The following is a 23,196-nucleotide window of genomic DNA, read 5'->3' on the forward strand; positions in this document are numbered from 1 at the left end:
ACAGTGTATTCAACAATAACAGGAGCCCTCAAGAATTTTATTACTCACATTACCTGACCTGATTGGTCATACATAGTTTTTTCATTACACTGACTATTTTTTAATCTAGAAAAAATTTCCAAATAAACTTAGTCACTGTAAAATGTTTAAACCACTTGAGAAAAAAGTCAGACTCATCTGTCAGCATGCATTTAACCCAAAGGACATAAATTCTAACAATATAACCTATATAGATATAAGGAAGTAATATCAAAATGGGAGGTGATGCATGAATATAAACATATCTTCATATGACTTTTTCCACATTAAATTATATTCCTACACTATCAGGCACAGTATGCCTTTAAATGTTAGCCATATTATGTTGTTCCTTTGTTCAAAACCTTACCACTTTTAAATGTTAAGGACTAGAAACAGTGTCCATTGCCATGATACATATGAGCCAAGTGTACATCAGCACATTCATTAAACTGAAGCTCTTCTTACGGGCCTACCGGACCCTAAGGTGCCAGGTCCCCTGTGCCAATCTCACACATTAGCTCTCTCATATCTCATGTCACTCTCCTGACTCTTTTTTGGAGATAGGGTTTCTCTGTAGCCTTGGCAGTCCTGGACTCACTTTGTAGACAAAACTGGCCTCAAACACACAGAGATCCTCCTGTCTCTAACTCCGAGTGCTGGGATTACAGGCATGTGCCTGTTAGGTCCAGCAGGAGCCTAACTTCCAGGGAGACAGATGAAGGGAACTCAAAGCCAGAGAGAAGGTCAGCAGGGCTAGATAATCATTTCCTGGTCTCTCCTGAGCTTAGCACACTGGGTCAAAATGGACTAGAATATGTTTTAAATAAAAGCAACTCATATACAGTTTCACAGATAAATCCACAGGTGGAACCTACCACAACTAACAGCTAAGAATTACAGCATTCCTTTCAAAATTGGCCAATTATGTAGGGTTGATGAAGATTTCTTCCCAATCTCTAGGCTGCCTTTTTGTTCTATTGACAGTGTCCTTTGACTTACAGAAGCTTCTCAGTTTCATGAGATCCCATTTATTAACTGTTGATCTTAGAGTCTGTGTTGTTGGTGTTCTGTTCAGGAATATGGCTCCAATGCCAATGAGCTCCAGACTTTTCCCTGCTTTGTCTTCTAATAAGTTTAGAGTCTCTGGTTTTATGTCAAAGTCTCTGATCCACTTAGACTTTAGTTTTGTGCAGGATGATAAATACAGATCTATTTACATTTTTCTACATACAGGCATCCAGTTAGACCAGCACCATTTGTTGAAGATGCTGTCTTTTTTCCATTGTATGGTTTTGGCTTCTCTGTCAAAAATAAAGTTCCTGTAGGAGTATGGGTTTATTTCTGGGTCCTCAATTTAGTTCCATTGATCAACCTGTCTTTTTCTATGTCAATACTATGCATCAAACAGAGGGATGATATCTAAAATATACAAAGAATTTAAGAAATTAAATACCAACAAATCAAATAATCTAATTTAAAAATTCACAAAAGAAGAATATCGAATGGCTGAGAAACACTTAAGAAATGCTCAATATCCTTAGCCATCAGAGAAATACAAATCAAAACAACTCTAAGATTCCATCTTACACCAGTCAGAATGGCTAATATCAAAAACTCAAGTGACAACATATGCTGGAGAGGATGTGGAGAAAGGGGAACACTCCTTCATTGCTGGTGGGAATGCAAACTTGCACAACCACTTTGGAAATCAATCTGGTGCTTTCTCAGAAAATTGGAAATAGTTCTACCTCAAGACCCAGCTATACCACTCCTGGGCATATACCCAAAAGAGGTCCACCATACACACAAGGACATTTGCTCAACTATGTTCATAGCAACTTTATTCATAATAGCCAGAAACTCGAAACAACCTAGATATCCCTCAACCAAAGAATGGATACAGAAATTGTGGTACACTTACACAATGGAATACTACTCAGTTATTCAAAACAAAGAAATCAACAATGCCATAAGCACAGCTGTTTCTGGGCAGGAACGAGCTGGGGAGTCCTCTACATCTCGCAGCCCAGGCAGCACATTCCACCCCGCAGTCTGCCAGGGGCATATTGCTCTGCACTCCTACCCCAACCTTACATAAGCAGAGACCTTGCTTTCTTGGTGTTTGGTATGTTGGGCTTCTGTAATGTCTCATACTTGGTTTTTTTGTTTGTTTGGTTGGTTGGTTGGTTGGTTGGTTTTTTTTTAAGGTGAAAGGTGCTGCTTGAAAAATTACTGGGGGGGCGGGGAGTGCCAGTTCATCCCTCTGGCCAAATATAAAAACACCTATTAGAAACTCACTTTGTCCTTAAGGCACTAACGGCAGGATACCCAGGAAACAACAGCTTTTCAAAACTCCAGAAACTGTCTTCATGAATCACACTGGTTAAGGACCACTAGACACTACTCTGGCACAGCTCCAAACCACACCTGTAAGGAAAGATGACCATTGCTGGACAGAAAGGAAGTTCACCTGCTTGATTTTATTCCGCGAGTTAGTGATGCGCTCTGTGATGCTCTGGTATGTGCGAATGGCTGTCGTCAATTCCGTGTAGTGCTGAACAATCAATTCATCGAGGTCACGGTCGCACTTCTCATAGGCTTCTTCGAGGCGACCTTTCTCATTTTCTCTGTCTTCAACATCATCACTGGTAGACAGAGTCCTGGTGAAGACAGAATTTATCAAGCTATGTCAAACTTCAAAGTAACAATGAGAAGAACAAAATCTAGTCAATATACTAGCACATTTATCCTACAAACTAGGAAATGAAGAAAATACAACATGACCTTCAATGTTGATTACACCACCACCTAACAACATGCACAGGCTGCCTGGCCACAGAGCCCATCCTTCACCTATTCTCTTGACACCTGAAATAATTTCAATCAGACAGCAGGTGAACATGGATATGAAGGGAAGCTGGGCATCTCTTGATTTGTATGAATCATAACAACTTGTAACAGTTCCATTCTTCTTACAACTCCGGCTAATAAGACCTACAGAACATCTAGAGAAAGGCCCCTTCCCAAGCCCAGGACACTGACGTACACAGCTAAGTTACCCAGACCCTTCTGTCATCTGTGGAAGTAAAAGGTCTGGAAAATGCTACTGCAGCCCTATCCATAGGCCACAGAAGGAGCCATCCCTGAAACTTCCCTCCCCTCAAGACTTCTTGTCAGGGGAGATGGTAAATATCATTGTTTAAGTCATTTCTGGATGGCCTTCTTTCATATGTAGCTGAAGTGTGCTAAGGATAAAATTTCTCACACCAATGAACCACCTTCCAAAGAGCTCATATGAACTGAACAGAGCCCCCAGCAGTCTCGGAATAAGGTCATGCTATTTCTAAAATCTGTTACAACAGCAGCAACTAGGCTGCACTACAAGACATTGCCTGCATTCACTACTCTTCAAACAGCACCAACAAGATTGATAGGAATCAACAATAACCAGACAATGAGAGAGGCACATTTATTAAAAATCTTTCAATAACTCAGTTTGATACATGGGCCACAGATCTTTGTTTCCTCCATTATCTTTCTTGGATAATTTTTTTTAATTTAGTATTATAATAAAGAAACCTTTTCCTCTTATCTGCTCACTGTGGTAATTTAGAGTTTCATTAAATTCCCTCAGATTTGTCAGCTTATACATTCAGCCTAGTTTATTTCATTTATCTTTTTTAATTTAGGGAGGGGGATATTTTAGGCTCTCAATGATGGATGCAATCAATTACAAGTCCATCATTAGAACTGCTTTCAGAGATGGTCTGTCAGCAAATCAATCACACACCAACCTCCAGATCCTTTCAAACAAAATACTGTACAACAGTCTTCTCCAAACTGTCACTCAGAGCAAGGGGTCTTAATTCATGAGCCACATAATATATAAAACTTCTTTTTCAATTTAGACAGGAATTCAGGAGGCCTGTTTGTAGCTACGCTGTACCTTCCAAAATGAATTCTGTAAATGTGTTAGAGATGCCAAGAGATCAAGTGTTGCATGAAATGAAACAGTACTGAGAGCTATAAAGGGCAATACCAGGCCAGACCCTATTTCCTCAACTGTTATCCTAAACTCAGTGATTTTCAAGGTTGTTTCCGGGTAGCAAACACACAAGTATTCATCTAGTAAAGTAAATCAACTTGATCCCAAAGGGAGAGCCACCAAAATCACCTTTGATATTTGGTTCAGAGTATCTTAGCATGTCTCTGTTGTTTTATGATCTATAACTTTGCTCTTTAAATCTGAAGTCTTCCAGGATGTTACTCTAAAGAACAATCAAGAAATGGCTTCAATTTATCAACTGTCCCACAGGTAAGAGTTTCTGGATATTTAACTCCATCACTTCTGCAGAGCTACACAGCATGAGTCTGCCATATTCACAATGCCTTCCACATCCCCCTTCACACACACACACACACACACACACACACACACACACACGCACGCACGCACACACTGTCATTTGTGGAAGGAAACATGCTAAACATCACTCACACTGTTTACTTTAACCAGTCAAAATTACCATTAAGGAAAATGTCAGGCCCAGTGAGGACACCTTCTCTGGCATGGGCTGTACCGTAATGCATTACAGGATCATTAGGATTTACTCAGGAAAAAGAAAGGCTTACAAAAATGAAGATTAGGAGTAACTGAGTACACAGGAAATCTTTTCTCCTATTTTCATTTCCAGAGGAAATATTTATAATAACCTAAAAAAAAAAAAAAAAATCCTGTGCCAAATTTGATTCACACTCAAAGTTCATCCTCTTCCTGGGATGTTTCCTGGGATGAATGATAAACATGTTTGTCATTAGTCAAACACATATTATAAAAATCTAAAAATAAAAAAAAAATGTTTAAGTATTTTTTCTTAGTGATGGGAAAGGCTGTAAAAATAATGAAAATAACAAAGACCTCTAAAATTTAGAAAGGCTTACAGATGCCATAAAGCAGCTCTAGCCTGCATTTCATCAAATGTCCATTCCTGTCCCAGGGAGCCGATTATTATCTTCTAGCCCCTTTTCACACTAGAAGCAGCTGAGCTTTGAAAAACTTAATTTGCCCACCTCACATAATGGGTTTTCAATCCTTCTAGGATCTCTTATTATCAGGTCTATTTATAGATTAGTTTTTGAACAACTGCATAATAATTAAAACCTGTCTCTGAACTCTAACTGCCTAGGTAGGGCTCCTTACTCCACCATATTTATTACCCAGAGAATCTCAGTAACCAAATATTATTTTGTTCATTTACAAAATGGAAAAACAAGATCTTCCTTACAGAATGGTGGGGTTAAACACGATCAAACAAGGCCTCATGTATCATTAGCAGTCAACAAATGTTGGACATAACTATTAGCCATCATTGCTGCAACAAAGAGACTAGTAACAAAGACTCAGTATCCATCACCCAAAATTTTGGAGACCATAAGTATTTTGGATTTTGAATTCTTTCACATTCTAGATTATCTAAAATGTATGAAATGTTAAGTACAGGATTAAATATAAATTTATGTTTCATACACATCATATATATGTATGTATATAAATATATGTAGGTTGTGAGCCTAGCTTTTAACGGCTGAGCCATAGGAGGACCTCCCCTATCACTGGACTAGGGTAGGGACATAAGGGAAGAAGCTGGAGGGAGGGTGGGACTGGGAAAAGATGAGGGAGGGGACTACAGCTGGGATACAAAGTGAATAAATTGTAATAAATGATAAATTAATTAAAAATCTACTAAAAATATGTATGGGGCTGACAGTAATTTTATGCAATATTTTTAATAATTTTGTACACTAACAAAGTTTCATAGCAGTGTCCATGTGCTGCCCCCTGTGTCAGTGTCCAAAAGGTATGGGAGTTATAAAGCCTACTTCCAAACAGGAGGTATTAGAGTTCACAAAATGGGCACAATGCTAAACTACCTTCTTTGTTGTTTGGTGGTGGGGTTTTTGTTGCTTTTCTGTTTGTTTGTTTGTTTGTTTGTTTGTTTGTTTGTTTGTTTGTTGAGACAGAGTTCCTCTATGCATCCCTGGCTATCATGGACTCACTCTATAGACCAGGATGGCCTCAAACTCACAGAGATCCACCTGTCTCTGCCTCCCAAGTGCTGGGACTAAAGGTGTGTGCCAGCACCACCTGGCCTAAACTACATTTCAGTTGTTGTTGTTGTTTTGTTTCTGGGTTACAGTTGGGAGGGTTTTTTGGGTTTTTTTCATCTTTATTTGTTTTGAGGCGGATGGGTTTTTGTTTTGTTTTGGATTTGTTTTGTTTTGTTTTCATTTTTCTCAGACAGTGGCTTGCTATGCAGCTCAAGCTAGCCTACCAATCTCTGTGCAGTCCAGGCTACCTCTACTATCCTCCTGCCTCTGCCTCCCAAGTGTTGGCTTTACAAACAAGCAGCACCACACTGGACACTACAGTACAGTTTTAGTGAAGAAAAAAGAAAGATTTATGATCTGGTGGACAGTCAATGTTGATGAGCCAGGCTTCACACCACTACTTGTGAAAAGTTAATACTAAGCCCAGAAATGTAAAGATTCCCCCACTGCACTCTGTCCAGCACATAGGGAAGGTTAGTAAAGGTGAGGCCCAGAACACAAACAGAAGCAAAGTAGTAGTCACATAGTAAGCCCATCTGTGCTAAGCCCACCTGTGATAACATACCACTAACATACCACCCGGTGAACGGGGCAGAATCACACAATACACAAGCTAATGTGCACACTTCACACAAGCACGCAGCTAATGAGATCTGGGCTGTAACTAAAGTGACACTTGACACCAAAGCACAGCCTCTTTATACCATACACTGAATTGCTATCTTTCCTGCCTCAACTCCAGAGCTGAGGACTTCACCCGAAATGTATGACAGCTCACCTGTAAAAGCAGTGGTCAGCTAAAGAAAAAATAAACATGGACCCTACAGTTTTTCTCTTTTATCTCAGCTGTTGTTTTTTTCTTTTTAAGAAACACTATTGAGTCTGACCAAAAAAAAAAATTAAGAACAGTAGCAACAACAAAAGACAGAAGCAAAGGACAATGACATGAAGTTGACACTCCAAAGTGCATTCAAATTACAGAATCACTCTTTAGATTTTGTTCCACCCCTATTTTGTGACTAAATTGTGACTATGAGTTACAAACTACTGCTGAGTTCACATTGGAACACATAAGGGTAAACTGGATTGTGGTGAGCTAGACACAGAGACATTTCTGGATCACTAAGAATTTTTTACTATGACAGCTCTGGTATTTTACATGATAAATTACATCTCTAACAATGTCTAATTAATCCCCAGCAAAGAATGTGTTCATAGGCTAAAGGGTCTACCAAACGCTTCTAGCAAAAACAAGAATGGTAGATGGTTCCAGTGGATTCACAAGTCACCAGCTCCCGGTGAATCCCATAGATAAGCATTAAAATGTGGGATAAAGATATGCAGATTGAAAATGCAATTTGTCGGGGGAGGGAGGGGTTGTTTTTGTTTTTCAAATTCCAGCTTCAGTCTTTCAGTTGGCCAGTCAAATGTTGTGAAAGGAAAATAAGCACTCACCATCAGCAATTCCTCCCATGAAGCAATTCTGCTCTCCCTTTGGACTTTAGTAGAGTAATGGAGTCCAGACAGAAGCAAGCACGTGAAAGTCAATGCACTGTTTTAAAAGATCAAAGAAAGTACAGACAGAAAGGAAAGCACACCTATGACATCAGGTTATTCACCAAGACTGCCCATCACTCACCAGAGCAAGAACTTTCAGTCAAAGCCAGAGAAAAGGAATGAAAGAAGAAAATGACCAGATCCAGATTGCTGCCAAGGCCACACCAAACCTTCCTTAGGATCCTCAGCAAGCATGTCTCACAGAAGCATTTGCGGTTTGCAGCTCAATGGTACAGCACTTGTCTAGTATGCGCAGGATCCTGGGTTCAGTCCATAACACTGTATTAAAAAACATACTTTTCTTTCCTCCTAACCTTTAATCTGTGCACAAAGTTGAACACATTAGCCAGGTATAGTGGTGCACGACTTTAATGCCAACAGAGAGATTAAAGGCAGAGGCATGTGAATCTCTCTGTGTGGTCAAGGCCAGCCTGGGCAAAATAGAGCAGAACATGCCACCACTTAGGAAAGTAGATGTGGAAGGATCAGGAATTGAGGACAGCCTTAGCTACAAAGTCAAGTTGTGGCCAACTTAGGTTATATGAAACCATCTCAAAAACAAAGCAAGCAAACCATAAGAAGCATCCTTGAAATATTAAACAGTTGTTCTCAAAAGTTAAAGCCCCGGGTTCAAATAGGGCTTTGCAGTGGACAAGGTGACTGTCCCCTTGAAATAACAGATGCAGAGACAGGAGGATCATGGCTGCAAGGTCAGCCATGGACTACACAGCAGGCCCTGGCTTGGAAACAGAAACTTTTAGTAAACAAAAACAAATACAGCTCTGCAGTGGGTTCCTCAGCCTCTCTGGTATGTTTTCCTTGTAAAATAGGCATAAGAACACCTGCCTCTCCAGGATATTTTAAGAATTGAAGAAGTGTGGGAAGCAGGATGGAAATGCTGACTCAAATTATTAGAATCAAAATAAATAATCTATGAATCCCAACATCGTCAGCCCAAAGCCCCTCATGCCTGCTGACCTCAAAGTGCCTATGGATTTGTTACAAATGCAGATCAGACCTTTTCTCTAGATTCTCACAGTGTTTGGCACATTAACTAATTAGCAAAAGCTACATAATGAGCAGCAAGATGCAGCAGCTGCCTGCCTGAGACAACCGAAGTGGAGTGGCCTCCCTGACTGGAGATTGTACTTGCTCATAAGTCCCTGGGAAGGAAAGTGACAGTTACCATAGCCCTATCCAATGCACTGATTCGTGCAACAGTGTTTACTAAGCACATTACTTTCCAGGCAGATCAAATGGCTAGGCACACAGCAGTAACTGACCCAGCCCTCCCTGGTGAAGCTAACATGTCAGTGTGAAGACACAGACGATAAAGTAGCAGGGAGGGAAGCAAGTGCAGCAGGAAGGAGCTGATGTACAGCAGAGACAAAAATGGCCACCCCTAGCAAGGGCACAAAAAGGAAAAGTGAATAGAGCCTTTGTGAAGACACCCTCTGTAGGGGAGCTGTTCCAGGGAGAACAGAAGATGCCTGCCCCATAAAGAATGAATTCAAACTGTTGAGAGAAAGAACTGCCAAGGAGACCATGGTGGCTACCAACTGCTAGTATGGAAGAAACAGGAGCCGAGGTCAGGAGTCGGAGAAGTCACAGCTCTGAGTGGTCACTGAAGCAACTACCAAGGAGTGGTGGTAACTTATCAGCCAGTGTTCAGTGGTAACAGCCAGTAACGACATCCATGATGGTTTCGCTTTATTATATCTCATCTCTTTCAAAAAACAAAAATCAGAGATGTTTCCCTAAGACTATAGTAAAATATACAGAGCATCATTATATAAATTTAAAATATAAGCAGCTCATATGGCCACACAGAGTTCATAGTAAATAAGTTCCTAATCTAAATTTGAACTTCCAAGCAGCCAAGGCAAAAAGTTCAAATCTTCTAAAAGACAGTCTCCTTTAGGCAAGCCAATCTTTTCATTTAAAACAACCTGGGAAGCAATTTACAGTATAGTGAAAGACATCCTCAACTATCTTCTGAAAACAAGGTAACAAATTTTTCATCAACATCTCTTGATGATCATTAATTAAAAAAAAAAGTAAAGAAAAACTTAATGCAGGCCTCCATATTTTGAAAAACAATGGATATAATCCAAGTTTATAGCTTTCCAATGATTTATTTTTTTCATTCTAAAGACAGAATTTTGAAAAGTATAGAACTAGGTGAGTCAGACAATGTTTTACTAGTTTCCTCTTGTCAGTAAATCTTTTGACAGCTCAAGTCACTGGCTAGCAGTTCTCTGTACAGTGTAGAGCACACATGTTGGTATTAAGTGTTGATACAAGACTGCTATTAAAATTCAGCATGACGCTCAGTGTCAAATGCAGGAGGAATTACTTGTGCCTGAGCTTCCAGGCTACCCGCTTGCAGGTGACAGACTCCCCCCCCCCCCCCAGCCCCGGGAAGCTTTGCTTAGTTACAAACACAACAGTGCACCTCATCAAAAGGCCTTTTTTCTTTTTATGATAACATCTCAATACTATACTCAAACTGTGTTTAGAGACAACAAACAAAGGAGGTGATAAAGTTCAGCAAGTCAGGAGAGCCTCACAGCTAGAAGTGTTGTTCTCATTAGAAAAGCAGGAGACAGTAGGAAATCCACACAACCAGAATGTGGACAGAGCAAAGAGGTGACCATTTATATGCCAAGAAGACACCAACAACACATCTTGATGGTGCTTTGACCTTGGACTTACAGCATCCAAAGGGGTGAGAAAAGAATTGTTTAGCCATCCAGTCAGAGGTGTTTTGTGATAGCTGCTGAATCAGAAAGCTATGCTGCCTCAGAAAGCATAGACAATGTTATTTCTGTTAGTCAAATTCTCACTCACTCTCTCTGTTTGCTATAAGTTTATCTGGGGTTTAGAGGTGAGGTTTGGTTTGGTTTGGTTTGGTATGGTATGGTTTTGGGTGGGTTTGGGTTGGGTTGGGTAAGGTTGGGTTGGGTTGGGTTGGGTTACACAGAAATTTTGTGATCTCCTGCTCTAGGAAATCCCTGCTCCACTAGGGATGTGCACCACAAAGTTCAACTTGGTTGGTTAAATTCTCAAGGTAATATTATCAATCAGCCTAAACAATACACATTCTTGACAAACCTGCGTGATGAATTAGCTGCTTGATACGGCCACAGATGGCTAACACACTTGTGGGCGGGCAGTAGCACATGCCTTTTATCTCCACACTCAGGAGTCAAAGGCAGTAGATCCCTGTCAGTTCAAGGCCAGGCTGGTCTAGAGAGTGAGTTCCAGGACAGGCAAGGGTTCACAGAGAAACTGTCTCCAAAAACAGCAAGGAAGGAAGGAGGGATGGGGAGGGGAGAGAGAGAAAAAAGAAAGAAAGAAAGAAAGAAAGAAAGAAAGAAAGAAAGAAAGAAAGAAAGAAAGAAAGAAAGAAAGAGAGAGAAAGTATACTTTAGGAGTAAAGTATACACGTAAATCTTGGTGCTCCTGCAGAATGAGCAGAACTGAGCCACATTTTCTAAAAGCTAATAATGGGCTTCCCTGTCCACTAAGGCCCCACTGGCCTCTCTTCTAGAAGTTATACAATCTAAGAAAACAATGGAAATTCCTTTATGCAACTAAGAAAAATGAGTTACAAGTATGACTTCACAAATCCAAAAATTAATGCTAGCAAACAACAGAACACCATCAGGAATCAAGTGTCCTCAGCTACCCACTTTCTAAGAAGTACTCTATGTGGGCCTAGGAGATCACCTGGATGCTACAAAGTCCCTGCCTTCTTCTCATCAAGAACCTCAACCACCAGGGAGGGATACCTTCTTTCCAACACAAGGACCATACAAGAACTGCACTTGACAGTGGGCTAATTTCCAAACCTGGCTCCAGAAAGTGAAAACTAAGTGCTCCATAAATGGTCTTTTCAGAAAATGATATCTCTTTTTGTTAGTGATCCCAACACAAGGAAGAAATATCTAGAGCTGATGTGCTTTCTCCAATGTCAATCGTGTTCTGCCCACACTGTTCTGTCACATGATCAGTTCTATCCAGCACTTGCGTCAAAGTACTAGAGCCACAAGTTCTTTCCCAAAAAGAACCTAACCCACCTCCTACATGGCACACTGCAAGATACACCCATAGCCAGCAGGGGACTAGACAATCGCTCTAAGCTTAAGTAAAAAACCCAAACCCATGAGGAAGAAGAGAGACTAAAGGATACAAACACTACACAGCTCAGCGTTCCAAGCTGATTATGCAAAGCAGGACACACCACTACACTACACTTCACAGATGGTGAGTCGGCTGAAACTGCTTCCAGGGAGATATTAATAGGAGGCCTTCATCATGAATCTAAGATTAAATAAAGGATCACACATTAAAGAAATGCTAGAGCTGTGTATCACGACATAATCTCACAAAGCAGGAACAAATCAACACCTCACTTTCAAAGCAAATTTTATTCTACTCAATTATACGTTGTGATGCCTTGTTTCTTAATTATGGTTTATTAGAGTCTATAAAATACAGAATAATCCCATCCCAACAGATAGCAATTCACAATAACAAGTCCCTCTGAAAATGTTTTATCATGCATATGAATATCCTGCACCAGTACAGAAAGACTTGTGTAGCCTCAGTGACAGTAAACACTGTCTGCTTTAAAGTCATTTGAAAACTCACTACTGTCTGACTTCAGACAGCACTTAGAGCCAATTACTACACTCAACACATGTGCATATAACTCTTCAACAGTGCAATTAACTCAGTTACACAGAACAGTACTAGAGACCAAAAGCTATAAATTGCTTAGGCAACAAAGAAGGCCATTATCTAAAATTAAGTAAAATCACTCAACTCAGGCATAAAACTAAGTTGAAGGCTGACAAAGTCAACTTAAAACTCGATCTCCTTCCCACTTCCTTCTACTGTCCAGCATGCTCAGAAAGCACTAACCACAGAGATCCTCACTTCCTGATGACTTCCTCACAAGTGATGTTTTACACTTCTGACTGGTATTATGTGGTCAAATTCATATTAAAAACTGGAAGGTAGGCTTCTTAAATGCAAAAATTGGAGGGTAGGCTTTAGAACACTGGTGTCATGGAGAAATGACAAGATCTAAAGCACGGGTTCTCAACTTTCCTAATGCTGTGACCCTTTAATATAGTTCCTTATGTTGTGGTTGTCCACAACCACAAAATTATGTTCATGCTACTTCATAACTGTAATTTTGCTACTGTTAAGAATCATAATGTAAATATGTGATATAAAGGTTACCTGACATATGACCTATCTGAAAGGATTGTTCGACATCCAAAGGGGTCACGAGCCACAGGTTGAGAACCACTGATCTAAAGAATATATCATATAGCAATTCTGTGATTTATTAATATGCTAAGTGAATACCCTGCCTCCAGCCCCTACACATACATTTTTATGGAAGTATTGACCACATACAAAAATTAAAAGACTTGTCAAAAACTTGTACCTTTAAGAGATAATGCCATATTCTATTTGGCTTCATCTATCCCTGCACTGGCTCCCATCCTTTCCTCCAACTACATTAGCAAAATTCTAAGCATGATTTGTATTGGTACATATTTCATTATACAAATGATCATCTTAACAGCAATGCTTTTAAAACAATGCTTTTTTTGTTTTTTGAGACAGGCTTTCTCTGTGTAAAAGAGAAAGCTAGCTGTCCTAGACTAATTTTGTAGACCAGGCTGGCCTGGAACTCACAGAGATCTGCCAACCTCTGCCTCCCAAATGCTGGAATTAAAGGCGTACACCATTTTATATTTAACTGTGTGTTCATGTTCGCATATGTGAGTGCAGTGCCTATGGAGCCAGAGGCATCTGATACCTATGGAGCTAAAGTTACAGGCAGCTAACTGCCCAATCAGGGTGCTGGGAACCAATCAGGTCCTCTGCAAGAGCAGTAACTGCTAAGCCAACTCTCCACCCTGAGTAAAACTTTAAAAAAAAAAAAATATTCACTGAAGAAGAAGAAAAAAAGCATAGCCCTATCATTATCCCAACTTTCATTTAAAAAGTAACAACCTGAATTTGTTTCTTATATCTCATTTCCCCAATAAGGTATGCTTAAGGACTACTCAAACTCTATCGTGTGTTTAAATCATCAATATAGTTACAGAGGAGGACTCTGCAGCCAGTCCTGAAGATATCTGATAAAACAGGGTCAGAAGAAAGGGGAGGAAGTCCTCCCCAATCAGTGGACTTGGAAAGGGGCAGGGAGGAGATAAGGGAGGGAGGGTGGGATTGGGAGAAAATATGGGAGCAGGATACAGCTGGGATACAGAGTTAATAAAATGTAACTTATAATAAAAAAATAAAATTTAAAAAAAAGAAACAAAGAAAAAGAAGGAAACTATACAGCTCTTTCTGTAAAATGTTACTTTTTTTCATACCTTCTATTTTACGTATGAAATTTAATTTTTGAATCACCACTAATGTAACATATTGTCTGGTACTTGTTAGTGATACAATAATTACTAAAGCCCTAGTCTCTTCCCTAAAAAAGCTAACAACCTAATATTACAAATACTTATGTCATCCTCAATTAACATTTTCTATCAATAAATATCTACAATGTAAAAAAAAAAAAAAAATGCAGAGTCAGGACTGGAGAGAGGGCTCCGCAGTTAAGAGCTTAAGAGCACCAGCTGCTTTCACTGATCTTCCAGAGGACACTGGTTCAATTCCCAGCACCTGCATGGCAGTTCACAACTGTCTGTAACTCCAGTTCCAAGGGATCCAACACCCTTACACAGACAGACATGTAGGCAAACACCATTGCACTTAAGAATTAAAAAAAAAAAAAACATCACTAATTTTTTTTTTTTTTTAATGCAGGTGAGTGAGTGTCAGATGGGTCAGGCAGCACCTGAGAAAGTAATTTCCTAGCAAACTTACAAAAGTGATTTGGATATAAGAAAATATAAATGACAATTCCTGGAATGAAGCTGTGTCTATGAAGACTGACTGATTAAAACTGCAATGACGAAGAGAGACTGGAATGTTGTAGTTCCAGAGGGTTAGCTTTAGCCCCAGGAACAGCCACTCCTTGCCCATCTCTGAATAAGAACTAAAATTCTGTAACTAACAGATAAAAACCTTTGGAACCTATTGCCTTAGCAGACCAATAGCTTCCACCAACCCAAAAGCTAAGAGAACCATCAGATAGCATCTTAGATCTATAGAAAAGCCTCACCTATCTTGTTACACCTGCCTCTGGCGTATCCACCAATATATTTTTTTTTATTTTTTATATTAATTAGAGTTTATTCACTTTTATCCCAGCTGTAGCCCCCTCTCCCTCATTCCTTCCCAATTTCACCCTCCCTCCCTCATCTCTTCCTATGCCCCTCTTCAAGTCCACTGTTAGGGGAGGTCTCCTCCCCTTTATCTGACCCTACCCTATCAGGTCTCATCAGCACTGGCTTCATTGTCTTCCTCTCTGGCCTGGCAAGGCTGCTCCCCACTCAGGGGGAGGTAATCAAAGAGCCAGCCACTGACTTCATGTTAGAGACAGTCCCCCTTACTAGGTCACCCACTTGGATACTGACCTGCCATGGGCTACATCTGAGCAGCGGTTCTAGGTTATCTCCATAAATGGTCCTTGGTTGGGGTATCGGTCTCAGATTTTTGGTTCTGTTGCTCTCCTTGTGGAGCTCCTGTCCCCTCCAGGTCTTACTATCTCCCCCTTCTTTCATAAGATTCCCTGCATTCTGCCCAAAGTTTGGTTCTGAGCCTCGGCATCTGCTCTGATACCCTGCAGGGTAGAGTCTTTCAGAGGCCCTCTGTGGTAGGATCCTGTCCTGTTCCCTCCTGTCCTGTTTTCTCCTTCAAATGTCCGTCCCATTTGCCTTTCTGAATGAGGATTAATCATCTAACCCAGTGTTCTCCTTCTTCCTTAGCTTCTTTAGGTGTACAGATTTTAGTATGTTTATCCTATATTACATGTCTAATATCCACTTATAAGTGAGTATATGCCATGTGTGTCTTTCTGCTTCTGGGATACCTCACTCAGGTTGATCTTTTCTAGTTCCCACCATTTGCCTGCAAACTTCATGATTTCCTTGTTTTTAATTGCTGAGTAGTTTTCCATTGTGTAAATGTACCACAATTTCTGTATCTATTCCTCAGTTGAGGGACATCTGGGTTGTTTCCAGGTTCTGGCTATTACAAATAAAGCTGCTATGAACATGGCTAAGCAAATGTCCTTGTTGTGTACTTGAGCATCTTTTGGATATATGCCTAGGAGTGGGATAGCTGGATCTTGAGGAAGCACTATTCCTAATTGTATTTTAAACTTCCCTTGATTTATGACTTTCTTGTTCTGTGAAACTATAAAACTATTCCTACTTTGGAACATGGAATTTGGGATAGCCAAAATCTGTGTTCCCAGGTCATGGTTTCTCAAAATGACTCCAGAATAAACTATGTCTTATTTCTGTTAAGATAAAAGCTGGATTTTTTTTATGCAAACAGGACTAAAACAAACTATCTTTTGAATTATGTCCTACTTTACTTTTTGAAAGGGCTTCTAGTAACATACAATTCAAAAAATTCTCATAAAAATCTTGAAATGTGTAATTGTTTTTAATCAACACTACCAAAAGTAACACAAAAATATTTTTTTAATTACTTTGTGTTAAATTGTAAGTTCTCGCTGTTCTCAAGGTTGAATCCCTAGCACAGAAAAGACTGGCTACTATTATAATAATCAGGTCCTAACTCATTTCTTAGCTGGAAAGCAGTTAAAAGTGTAACAGCAGCAGGCTGAGACTGTTTGCAACAGAAAGCAGAACTCACCACTGAAAACAACCTGGAAAAACCTACCAGCTAGTAACAAAAGACTCTAAAGCCTGAGCTGCTCAAAGAGAACCTTAAGCACCACTCCAACACTGCTGCAGGTGGAAAAACAAAAGAGCTATATCATTCAAACAAAGGATTATAAGACATGTCAAGGCATGTCTCACTGTCCAGCTCCTATCAAACTACTACAGGAGCAAAGGTTTAATGAGATGCAAAATAGGGGGTGGGAATTTAGCTCATGATAGGGACTTGCCTACCAAGCACAAGGTCCTGGGTTCCATCTCCAGGTTTAAATTTGTTTGCTTGTTTGCTTGTTTGTTTGTTTGTTTGTTTGTTTGTTGTGCAAAAGACTGGACCCAAAACCTGAGGCATGTCAGGCAAGTACTCTTAGATTTACTAAAAATCAAGCTTCTAACTAGACACTACAGTTAAGCATCCGAGCACCTTCTGTCCCTAACTGTGCAAGGTACTTTCATATGCCTTGTCTCATTTCATGTTTCCCCAGACCACACCAGATTTTCATCATCCCCATTTCATAAATGGAAAAGCCTGGGGTGGGAGCTGAGTAAGTAATTCAAGGCAACAGGCTAGTAAGTTGTTCTTAGCTACACTAAACCTTACCCTCTCACCAAAGGGTGTGACATAAAGGCATGGATTGAAAACTTGATGGCATGCCTCAAAGCTTTCAAAAAATTCCAACATTAACAATGACTCCTGAGGCTAGACACCAAGAATTGGGTCCCCAAGATATTAATTCTACATGCATAACCAGAAAGTATAATATTTTCTTCTCATTTCCATAAATGAAATTATCAGCTGTCCCAGGAGCTCCTGAAAGTGTGTTCTGTTTCCAAACAAGGTCTCAGGTCCATATCCCAAGTGCTACATTCCAGGAATGCACCGCCAAACCCGGTCTACGCTGGGAATCAAATGAAGGGTTTTGTGCTAGACAAGTACTGTACCAGCTGAGTCCATCTCCAGTCCTGCCACAGTTTATTCTGATAGTAATTTGCTAACAGTACTACATCAGGGATGGGAACACGGCTGAGAGAAACAGTGAGACATCTAAAGGCTACTCTGAGTTTGGCTCTGATGGAGAAAGGAGACAGTGCTGGAAACAGTGTCTATGCCTGAAACAGTGTCTTCCTGCCACAAACCTCAAAGGTCTGTTCAAAGCCCCACATCAAAGCCTAGACCCCTCAACAAACTTTACTTTGAATTAACTATGGGATGACCAAAATAACCTCTACAGAGGAAGGGATTTAACAGGAACCTACAATAAAGGATTTCCTATGTTTTTGAAATTTCAACTTCTGTGAAGACATAAAAGTTGATGAAAATGTGAGCCTCCAAGCGCCTCAAGCCTCCTTTGACATCTGCAACCAGCCTGTCTACAAAAAAGATCTGCTCCAAGGTTTCAATAAGGTCTCTGTAAGTCACAGCCAGAGTTTGTTTCCCCAATTAAACTGGTTATTTGCAGGCTGACTTACAAAAAAGGAAGAGTAATGTTTAATTGGAAAGCAAATCACCTAACAGTAAATGGTAGACACATTCCCCAATTAAAACTCTGACAAGAACTCACAAAAATAAAATAACATCTCTGAAATGCCATCTTGCTTATTTCACAACTCCAACTTCATACCAAACAAAAGGTTGAGGTAGGGTAATCAATAGGAAAGAAGGTATAATATGTGAATGTGTGTATGTGTATGCGCGTGCACGTGTGTGTGTGTGTGTGTGTGTGTGTGTGTGTGTGTGTGTGTGTGTAAAACTGTACAAACTGGTACATTATTTCTACTGTAAAGGGACAGTGGTGACTTAAATCTACCATTAGTGGCAGCCTCCAAAAGACCAAATCACAAGCACTATTGTCTTCTCCCTCAAACCCTTCCTCACATACCTGAGACCTCTAAATAGACACAACATTGAACCACTACACATCTGACTGGCCTGAAATTTGCTTATTAAGGATTTTTAAGTGATTACAATTTTTAATTTATATATATTTAAGTCCCTTTCATCAACATAATACAGTCCATTATATTTGCACTATATTTCCATTTTTTTCTTATTTTAAAGTCTCAGTGACAGATTCTGATACTAGCAAAACACTGAGTCCTTACCTAATTAGTTCCCACCATGGTAGAAAATGTAAATGAGAAGGAGACCTGGCTGTGATGGGGCAAGCCTGTACTCCCAGCATCAGGAGGTAGAGGTGGAAGAATCAGAAGTTCTAGAGCCAAGGCCAGTGTGGGCTACACGCAAACCTGTCTCAAAAATCCACATTCAGACAAAGAGTAAATGACAATGAGACTGGGACACTTATTTCCTTGTGTATACTAGGTCAATCCTTACATCAGACCTTATCTGGAATTTAATCTAGTACCCAGAAGTTTCTACAATAATAAATGCTCTTCTCTTCAGACTATGAAGGATAACATCTTAGCCAAGTGTGGTAGCTCACATCTTTAATCCCAGCACTTGAGAGGCAGAGGCAAATAGATTTCGGTGAGTTCAAGGCCACCCTGGTCTACATAGCAAGTCCAAGCCAGCCAAAGCTATCCAGTGAGACCTTATCTATAAATAAATAAATAAATAGATAAATAGATAAATAAATAAATAAGTATAGAAATGGTATTTTTGTAATTTGAGAAAGAACTGAAGGAACAAGAAAAACTGCTGCTGCCCAGTTTGAAGATAAAAGATCAAACTGTTTAAAAAGTCAGTCGATTCTGTCACTAACTTATTTTTATGACAAATTGACAGGTATAGAGCAACATGAAAGAGCAAGCATGTACCAAATGCCCTTTCAGAAATACACAGACTTCATAAACACAAACCTAAAATGGGTTTTCCTTTGTGAAGCTTGTCGCCAAAATAACCAGAAGAGGTCTAGTCTTTTGAGAGAATTTGAAAATAGTTAAGTCTGGAGGGAGGTAAATGAAGTACATGTAAGATTTAAGGATAATTTATGCAATGTGCAAGAAGAGCAGCATGAAGGGCACACGGTGAACAGCTCTCAAGAGCAGAAATTTCAGAAAGACACAGTTACTAATAAGAAATACACAGGCCTAGTCTACTCTTCCAGTCAAGACTCCTCTCACCCCAAATCCCAACACCAAAGTCAGACTACCATTCTTCTCTCATGCACTGCTCACGGAGTTTAAACCACTGGGTTAGCACAAAAGAACATCCGGAGGAAAACACCAACGGAGATTGGCAACACTCTCCTTTATCCCCAAGCAAAACTTTTCTGTGTCCAAAGGAATGTTAAAATACAAACAGCAACACTTCAGTACACATCTAGTGTTGTTCATATGTAAGTATAAGCCCCATTCTTTATTAAACATTACTAGAAAAATAGATAGGTCTGGGCATACCTTAACAGCATAATTGTAAACAAAAAATAAAAAATAAATAAAGGGAACACATCATGTGTCTTGACATGATCTGGATTAGGAATCAACATAAAGTAGTACTTCACAACAGAAGTCAGAGTAAAAGATGCCAGGGCAAAAATCACAGTTACAAAGGAAAGGCTTAAGACTGGTCTAAGAGATGGATAACCAAATAAATAAAGCCCGGTGTGGTGATGGCAAGACTACTCTTATCTACATGAGCTAGAAGACAGACTGGGCCACATGAGAACTCAGCAGTTCTCAAGCTGTGGTGTGTGTCTCAACACCTTTCAGATCAAATATCAGGTATTGTATTTACATTAAGATTCATAACAAAAGCAAATTTAGAGTTATGAGGTAGCAACAAAATGATTTTATGGTTAGGGTCACCACACCATGAGGCACTGTACTAAAGGGTCACAGCATTAGGAAGGTTGAGAAGCACTGCCTTAACTCAACACAAAACACCACTGAGGTACCTCTGGAGATGCCAAAGAATTGGCCCTTCAAGGCAAATGCATGTCTCTACACCAGAAGCAGTCAAAAGGCTTTTAAGTTCTCAGTTTTTAAACATCGCATATTGATGGTAAATCTAACTGTCCCTTAAGAAATCTGACATATAAAGCCTAAAGCATCAGAAGGACAGGGAAGAGGATGGGACACGTTTACAGTTGTTACTTCCGCTAACTCATTCCACTTCCACAGAAGTGACCACCTCTCCCATGAATTCTGAATCTCTGTAGCATTCCATCTTTCTCCAAGTCCATACTCTCAAGGATATATCTGACTCATCTTTGCATAACTCAGGGCATTCATTTATTCATTCAACAAATATTCACAGAGTCTGAAAAGATAGCAGTTAAGAGCACAGTCTGTCTGCTCTTCCAGAGGTCCTGAGTTCAATTCCCAGCAATCACATGGTAGCTCATGACCATCTACAATGTGATCTGATGCCCTCTCCTGGCACATAGGTGTATATACAAATAGAGTACTCATATACAATAAATTTTTAAAAATTCATTAACTAAATAAATGCCAGTCACTATACTACAGTGAATAACCATTGTTTAAGCAAGTGTTGACTATCAGGCAGAAAAAAAAGAGTTCAGAAACAGATTCCAAACATTCATAGTAGAATTTCAGAGAAAAGCAAGATGGACTACAACAAATGTCATGGGATAAATCTGCACTGTATATTGTTAAAGTAAGAAACGTGCTTTAAGTTCCACAGGAGCACTTTCTCTGCAGGGCCTACAAAGTGCATTATTTTGACAGAAAGTTCTATCCTCTCATTTGTAAAATAAAATCGATAAACAACAGGCCATTGCCTTAAACTATTGGGTCTGACATTAAAGCCATAGATGGGTCTTTTTCAGTCCATTAAATGGCAAACTTCTAAAGCTTTTTAAGCTTGCTTTACCCATTCTTTCAAGGGCTTACTACCTACTAGATTCTGGTGGGCTGTGAGCTTTAAAGAGATCGGGAACTCTTAATGACTCAAAGTGAAGGCTAAGTGGGGGAAAGTGTGTTTATGAAAATATGTGAGGTGAAATTCAAATGAAAACAACCTATAAATGTGTCAAAATGTATTTTATTCAGGGTGATCTAAAATCAACGTTTTAAACATTTTTTTAAAGGACCTGTGAATAGTTCACTACTTCCACTCTCTAATATTTTAGGAAGAGAGTAATGGGGGGGGGGGGGGGGAGGATGAAATTGTTTTTGTATGGTTTTGAGTAAGAAAGTGGAATAAGAAAGCGAACAAAAATAAGACAAGTGTCACTTCAATATCCAGTCCTAACCAGCTCACCGCAGAACCTAGGATCTGAAGCTGTAGCTATTCACAGGTGGTGGAAAGTGCCCAGAGTTGGACAGTCTGCAACTCCTGACAGACAGGAGACTTGGTGGCGCCCTGAAGCCCAGGCCACAGCTGGTGACCTGAGTGCTCGCTGCACGGAGGTCCAGGAGGACCCGGTCTCAAGGCGCAGAGCTGCCCGGGCATCTTCCCGAACCTAGGAGAGCCGGCTTTTAGGACCGGAGACCCATAAGGCCATGCCCCGAGGAGTACTGGGGGCGTGCGCGGGAGGGGGCGTCCTACCCCTAAGCCCGGCCCCAGAGAAAATGGGAATCCTGGGAGTCCTGGGAGTCCTGGGGGCCCCCGCAGGGAAGCAGGCCCCGGGGAGGGGCTGGGGAGGCCAGAAGGGAATGGCCGGCGGGCGGGACCCGGAAGATTCCTCTCCCTTCCGCTGCGAAGGGCGCGTCGCTGCCCTGTCCTCACCCTGCCTCCTGCCTCCCTCACCTGATCACCGAGATGAGCAGCCCCGAGGGGTCTTTGCTTTTGCTGACTGTGCTCCTGTATTTCCCACCAGCTGCTTCTGCCGCCATCTTGGTACGGGAATGAGAGCCAGGTGCTTGACAGGACCGGGAAAGAGTAAACTCCGCGGCTGACCCGGAACATCTACCAATGGCAGAAGAGACGCGCAGAGGCGCGGAAGTGAAGAGCCCAATCATGGAGCTAGGAGGCGGGACTGATGGCCAACTGGAGGCGGAGTCGTCTATTTGCTCTAAGCACTCTGGGAAACGTAGTTCTTCGGTCGGTCCCCGGCATGACTAGTCGATAAACCAGTGGCAACTTCATCAAGTCTCCTTATTGATATCTTCTTCAGCTCTCTTCAGACCTTAAGTTGTTTTGTAGTTTACTCCCTTTTACAATTTTAAACGCTTTTAATTCAATGTATTTAATGATATCAAAATGGATATCTTTTGGATACAGAAGAACGCTTGTGCTTGTGTGTGCAAAAATAATAACTTCAAATACTATCTGTAAATGAACCAAATGTAAAAATTTATAGGCAGAGACACTTTTCTTTGATATTTTCTAAGACTCAGTGTTTCTATATTCGTTTTATGTGTAAGGTCACTTTTGCATTTATTCCAAATGGTTAAAAAATGCAGGCTGTAGGAGAGGAAATCATCTACCTTCCTAATGCTACGAACTTTTAATATAGTTACTCAGGTTATAGTGACCCCCAACTTTAAAATTATTTCGTTGCTACTTCACAACTATAAGTTTGCTACTGTTATAACTTGTAATGTAAATAATTGTTATTCACGATATCTGATACGTGACCCCAAAGAGTCATGACCCACAGGTTGAAAACCACTGATTCATTTCAACTGGTACAGAAAAATCTTTTGTAGAAATTCAACTATACTTTTAAAATATAAAAAATACTCAAAAAAAAAACACCTCCAAATGGAAGGAAATTGCATAAACATAATGGAATTTTTAAAA

At 40.3% G+C, this 23,196-nt stretch overlaps 1 protein-coding gene across 6 annotated transcripts in view; it reads right to left on the reverse strand.

Annotated features, from left to right (window-relative positions):
- Exoc4 (exocyst complex component 4) overlaps nt 1-22,357 on the reverse strand; it is an 817,398-nt gene extending 795,041 nt beyond the window's left edge. For all 6 annotated transcript variants that reach the window (XM_060380213.1, XM_060380214.1, XM_060380218.1 and 3 more), the window contains exons 1-2: nt 22,201-22,357; nt 2,492-2,681 (exon numbers count right to left, since the gene is read on the reverse strand). In XM_060380213.1, coding sequence (XP_060236196.1) covers nt 2,492-2,681; nt 22,201-22,286 — 276 coding nt within the window. In that variant the 5' untranslated portion in view covers nt 22,287-22,357. The remainder of the gene's footprint in view (nt 1-2,491; nt 2,682-22,200) is intronic.
- Nucleotides 22,358-23,196: the final 839 nt, after the last annotated feature.

This window comes from Meriones unguiculatus, chromosome 3 (genome assembly GCF_030254825.1).
Source record: "Meriones unguiculatus strain TT.TT164.6M chromosome 3, Bangor_MerUng_6.1, whole genome shotgun sequence".
In the NCBI taxonomy this organism is placed as follows: domain Eukaryota; kingdom Metazoa; phylum Chordata; class Mammalia; order Rodentia; family Muridae; genus Meriones; species Meriones unguiculatus.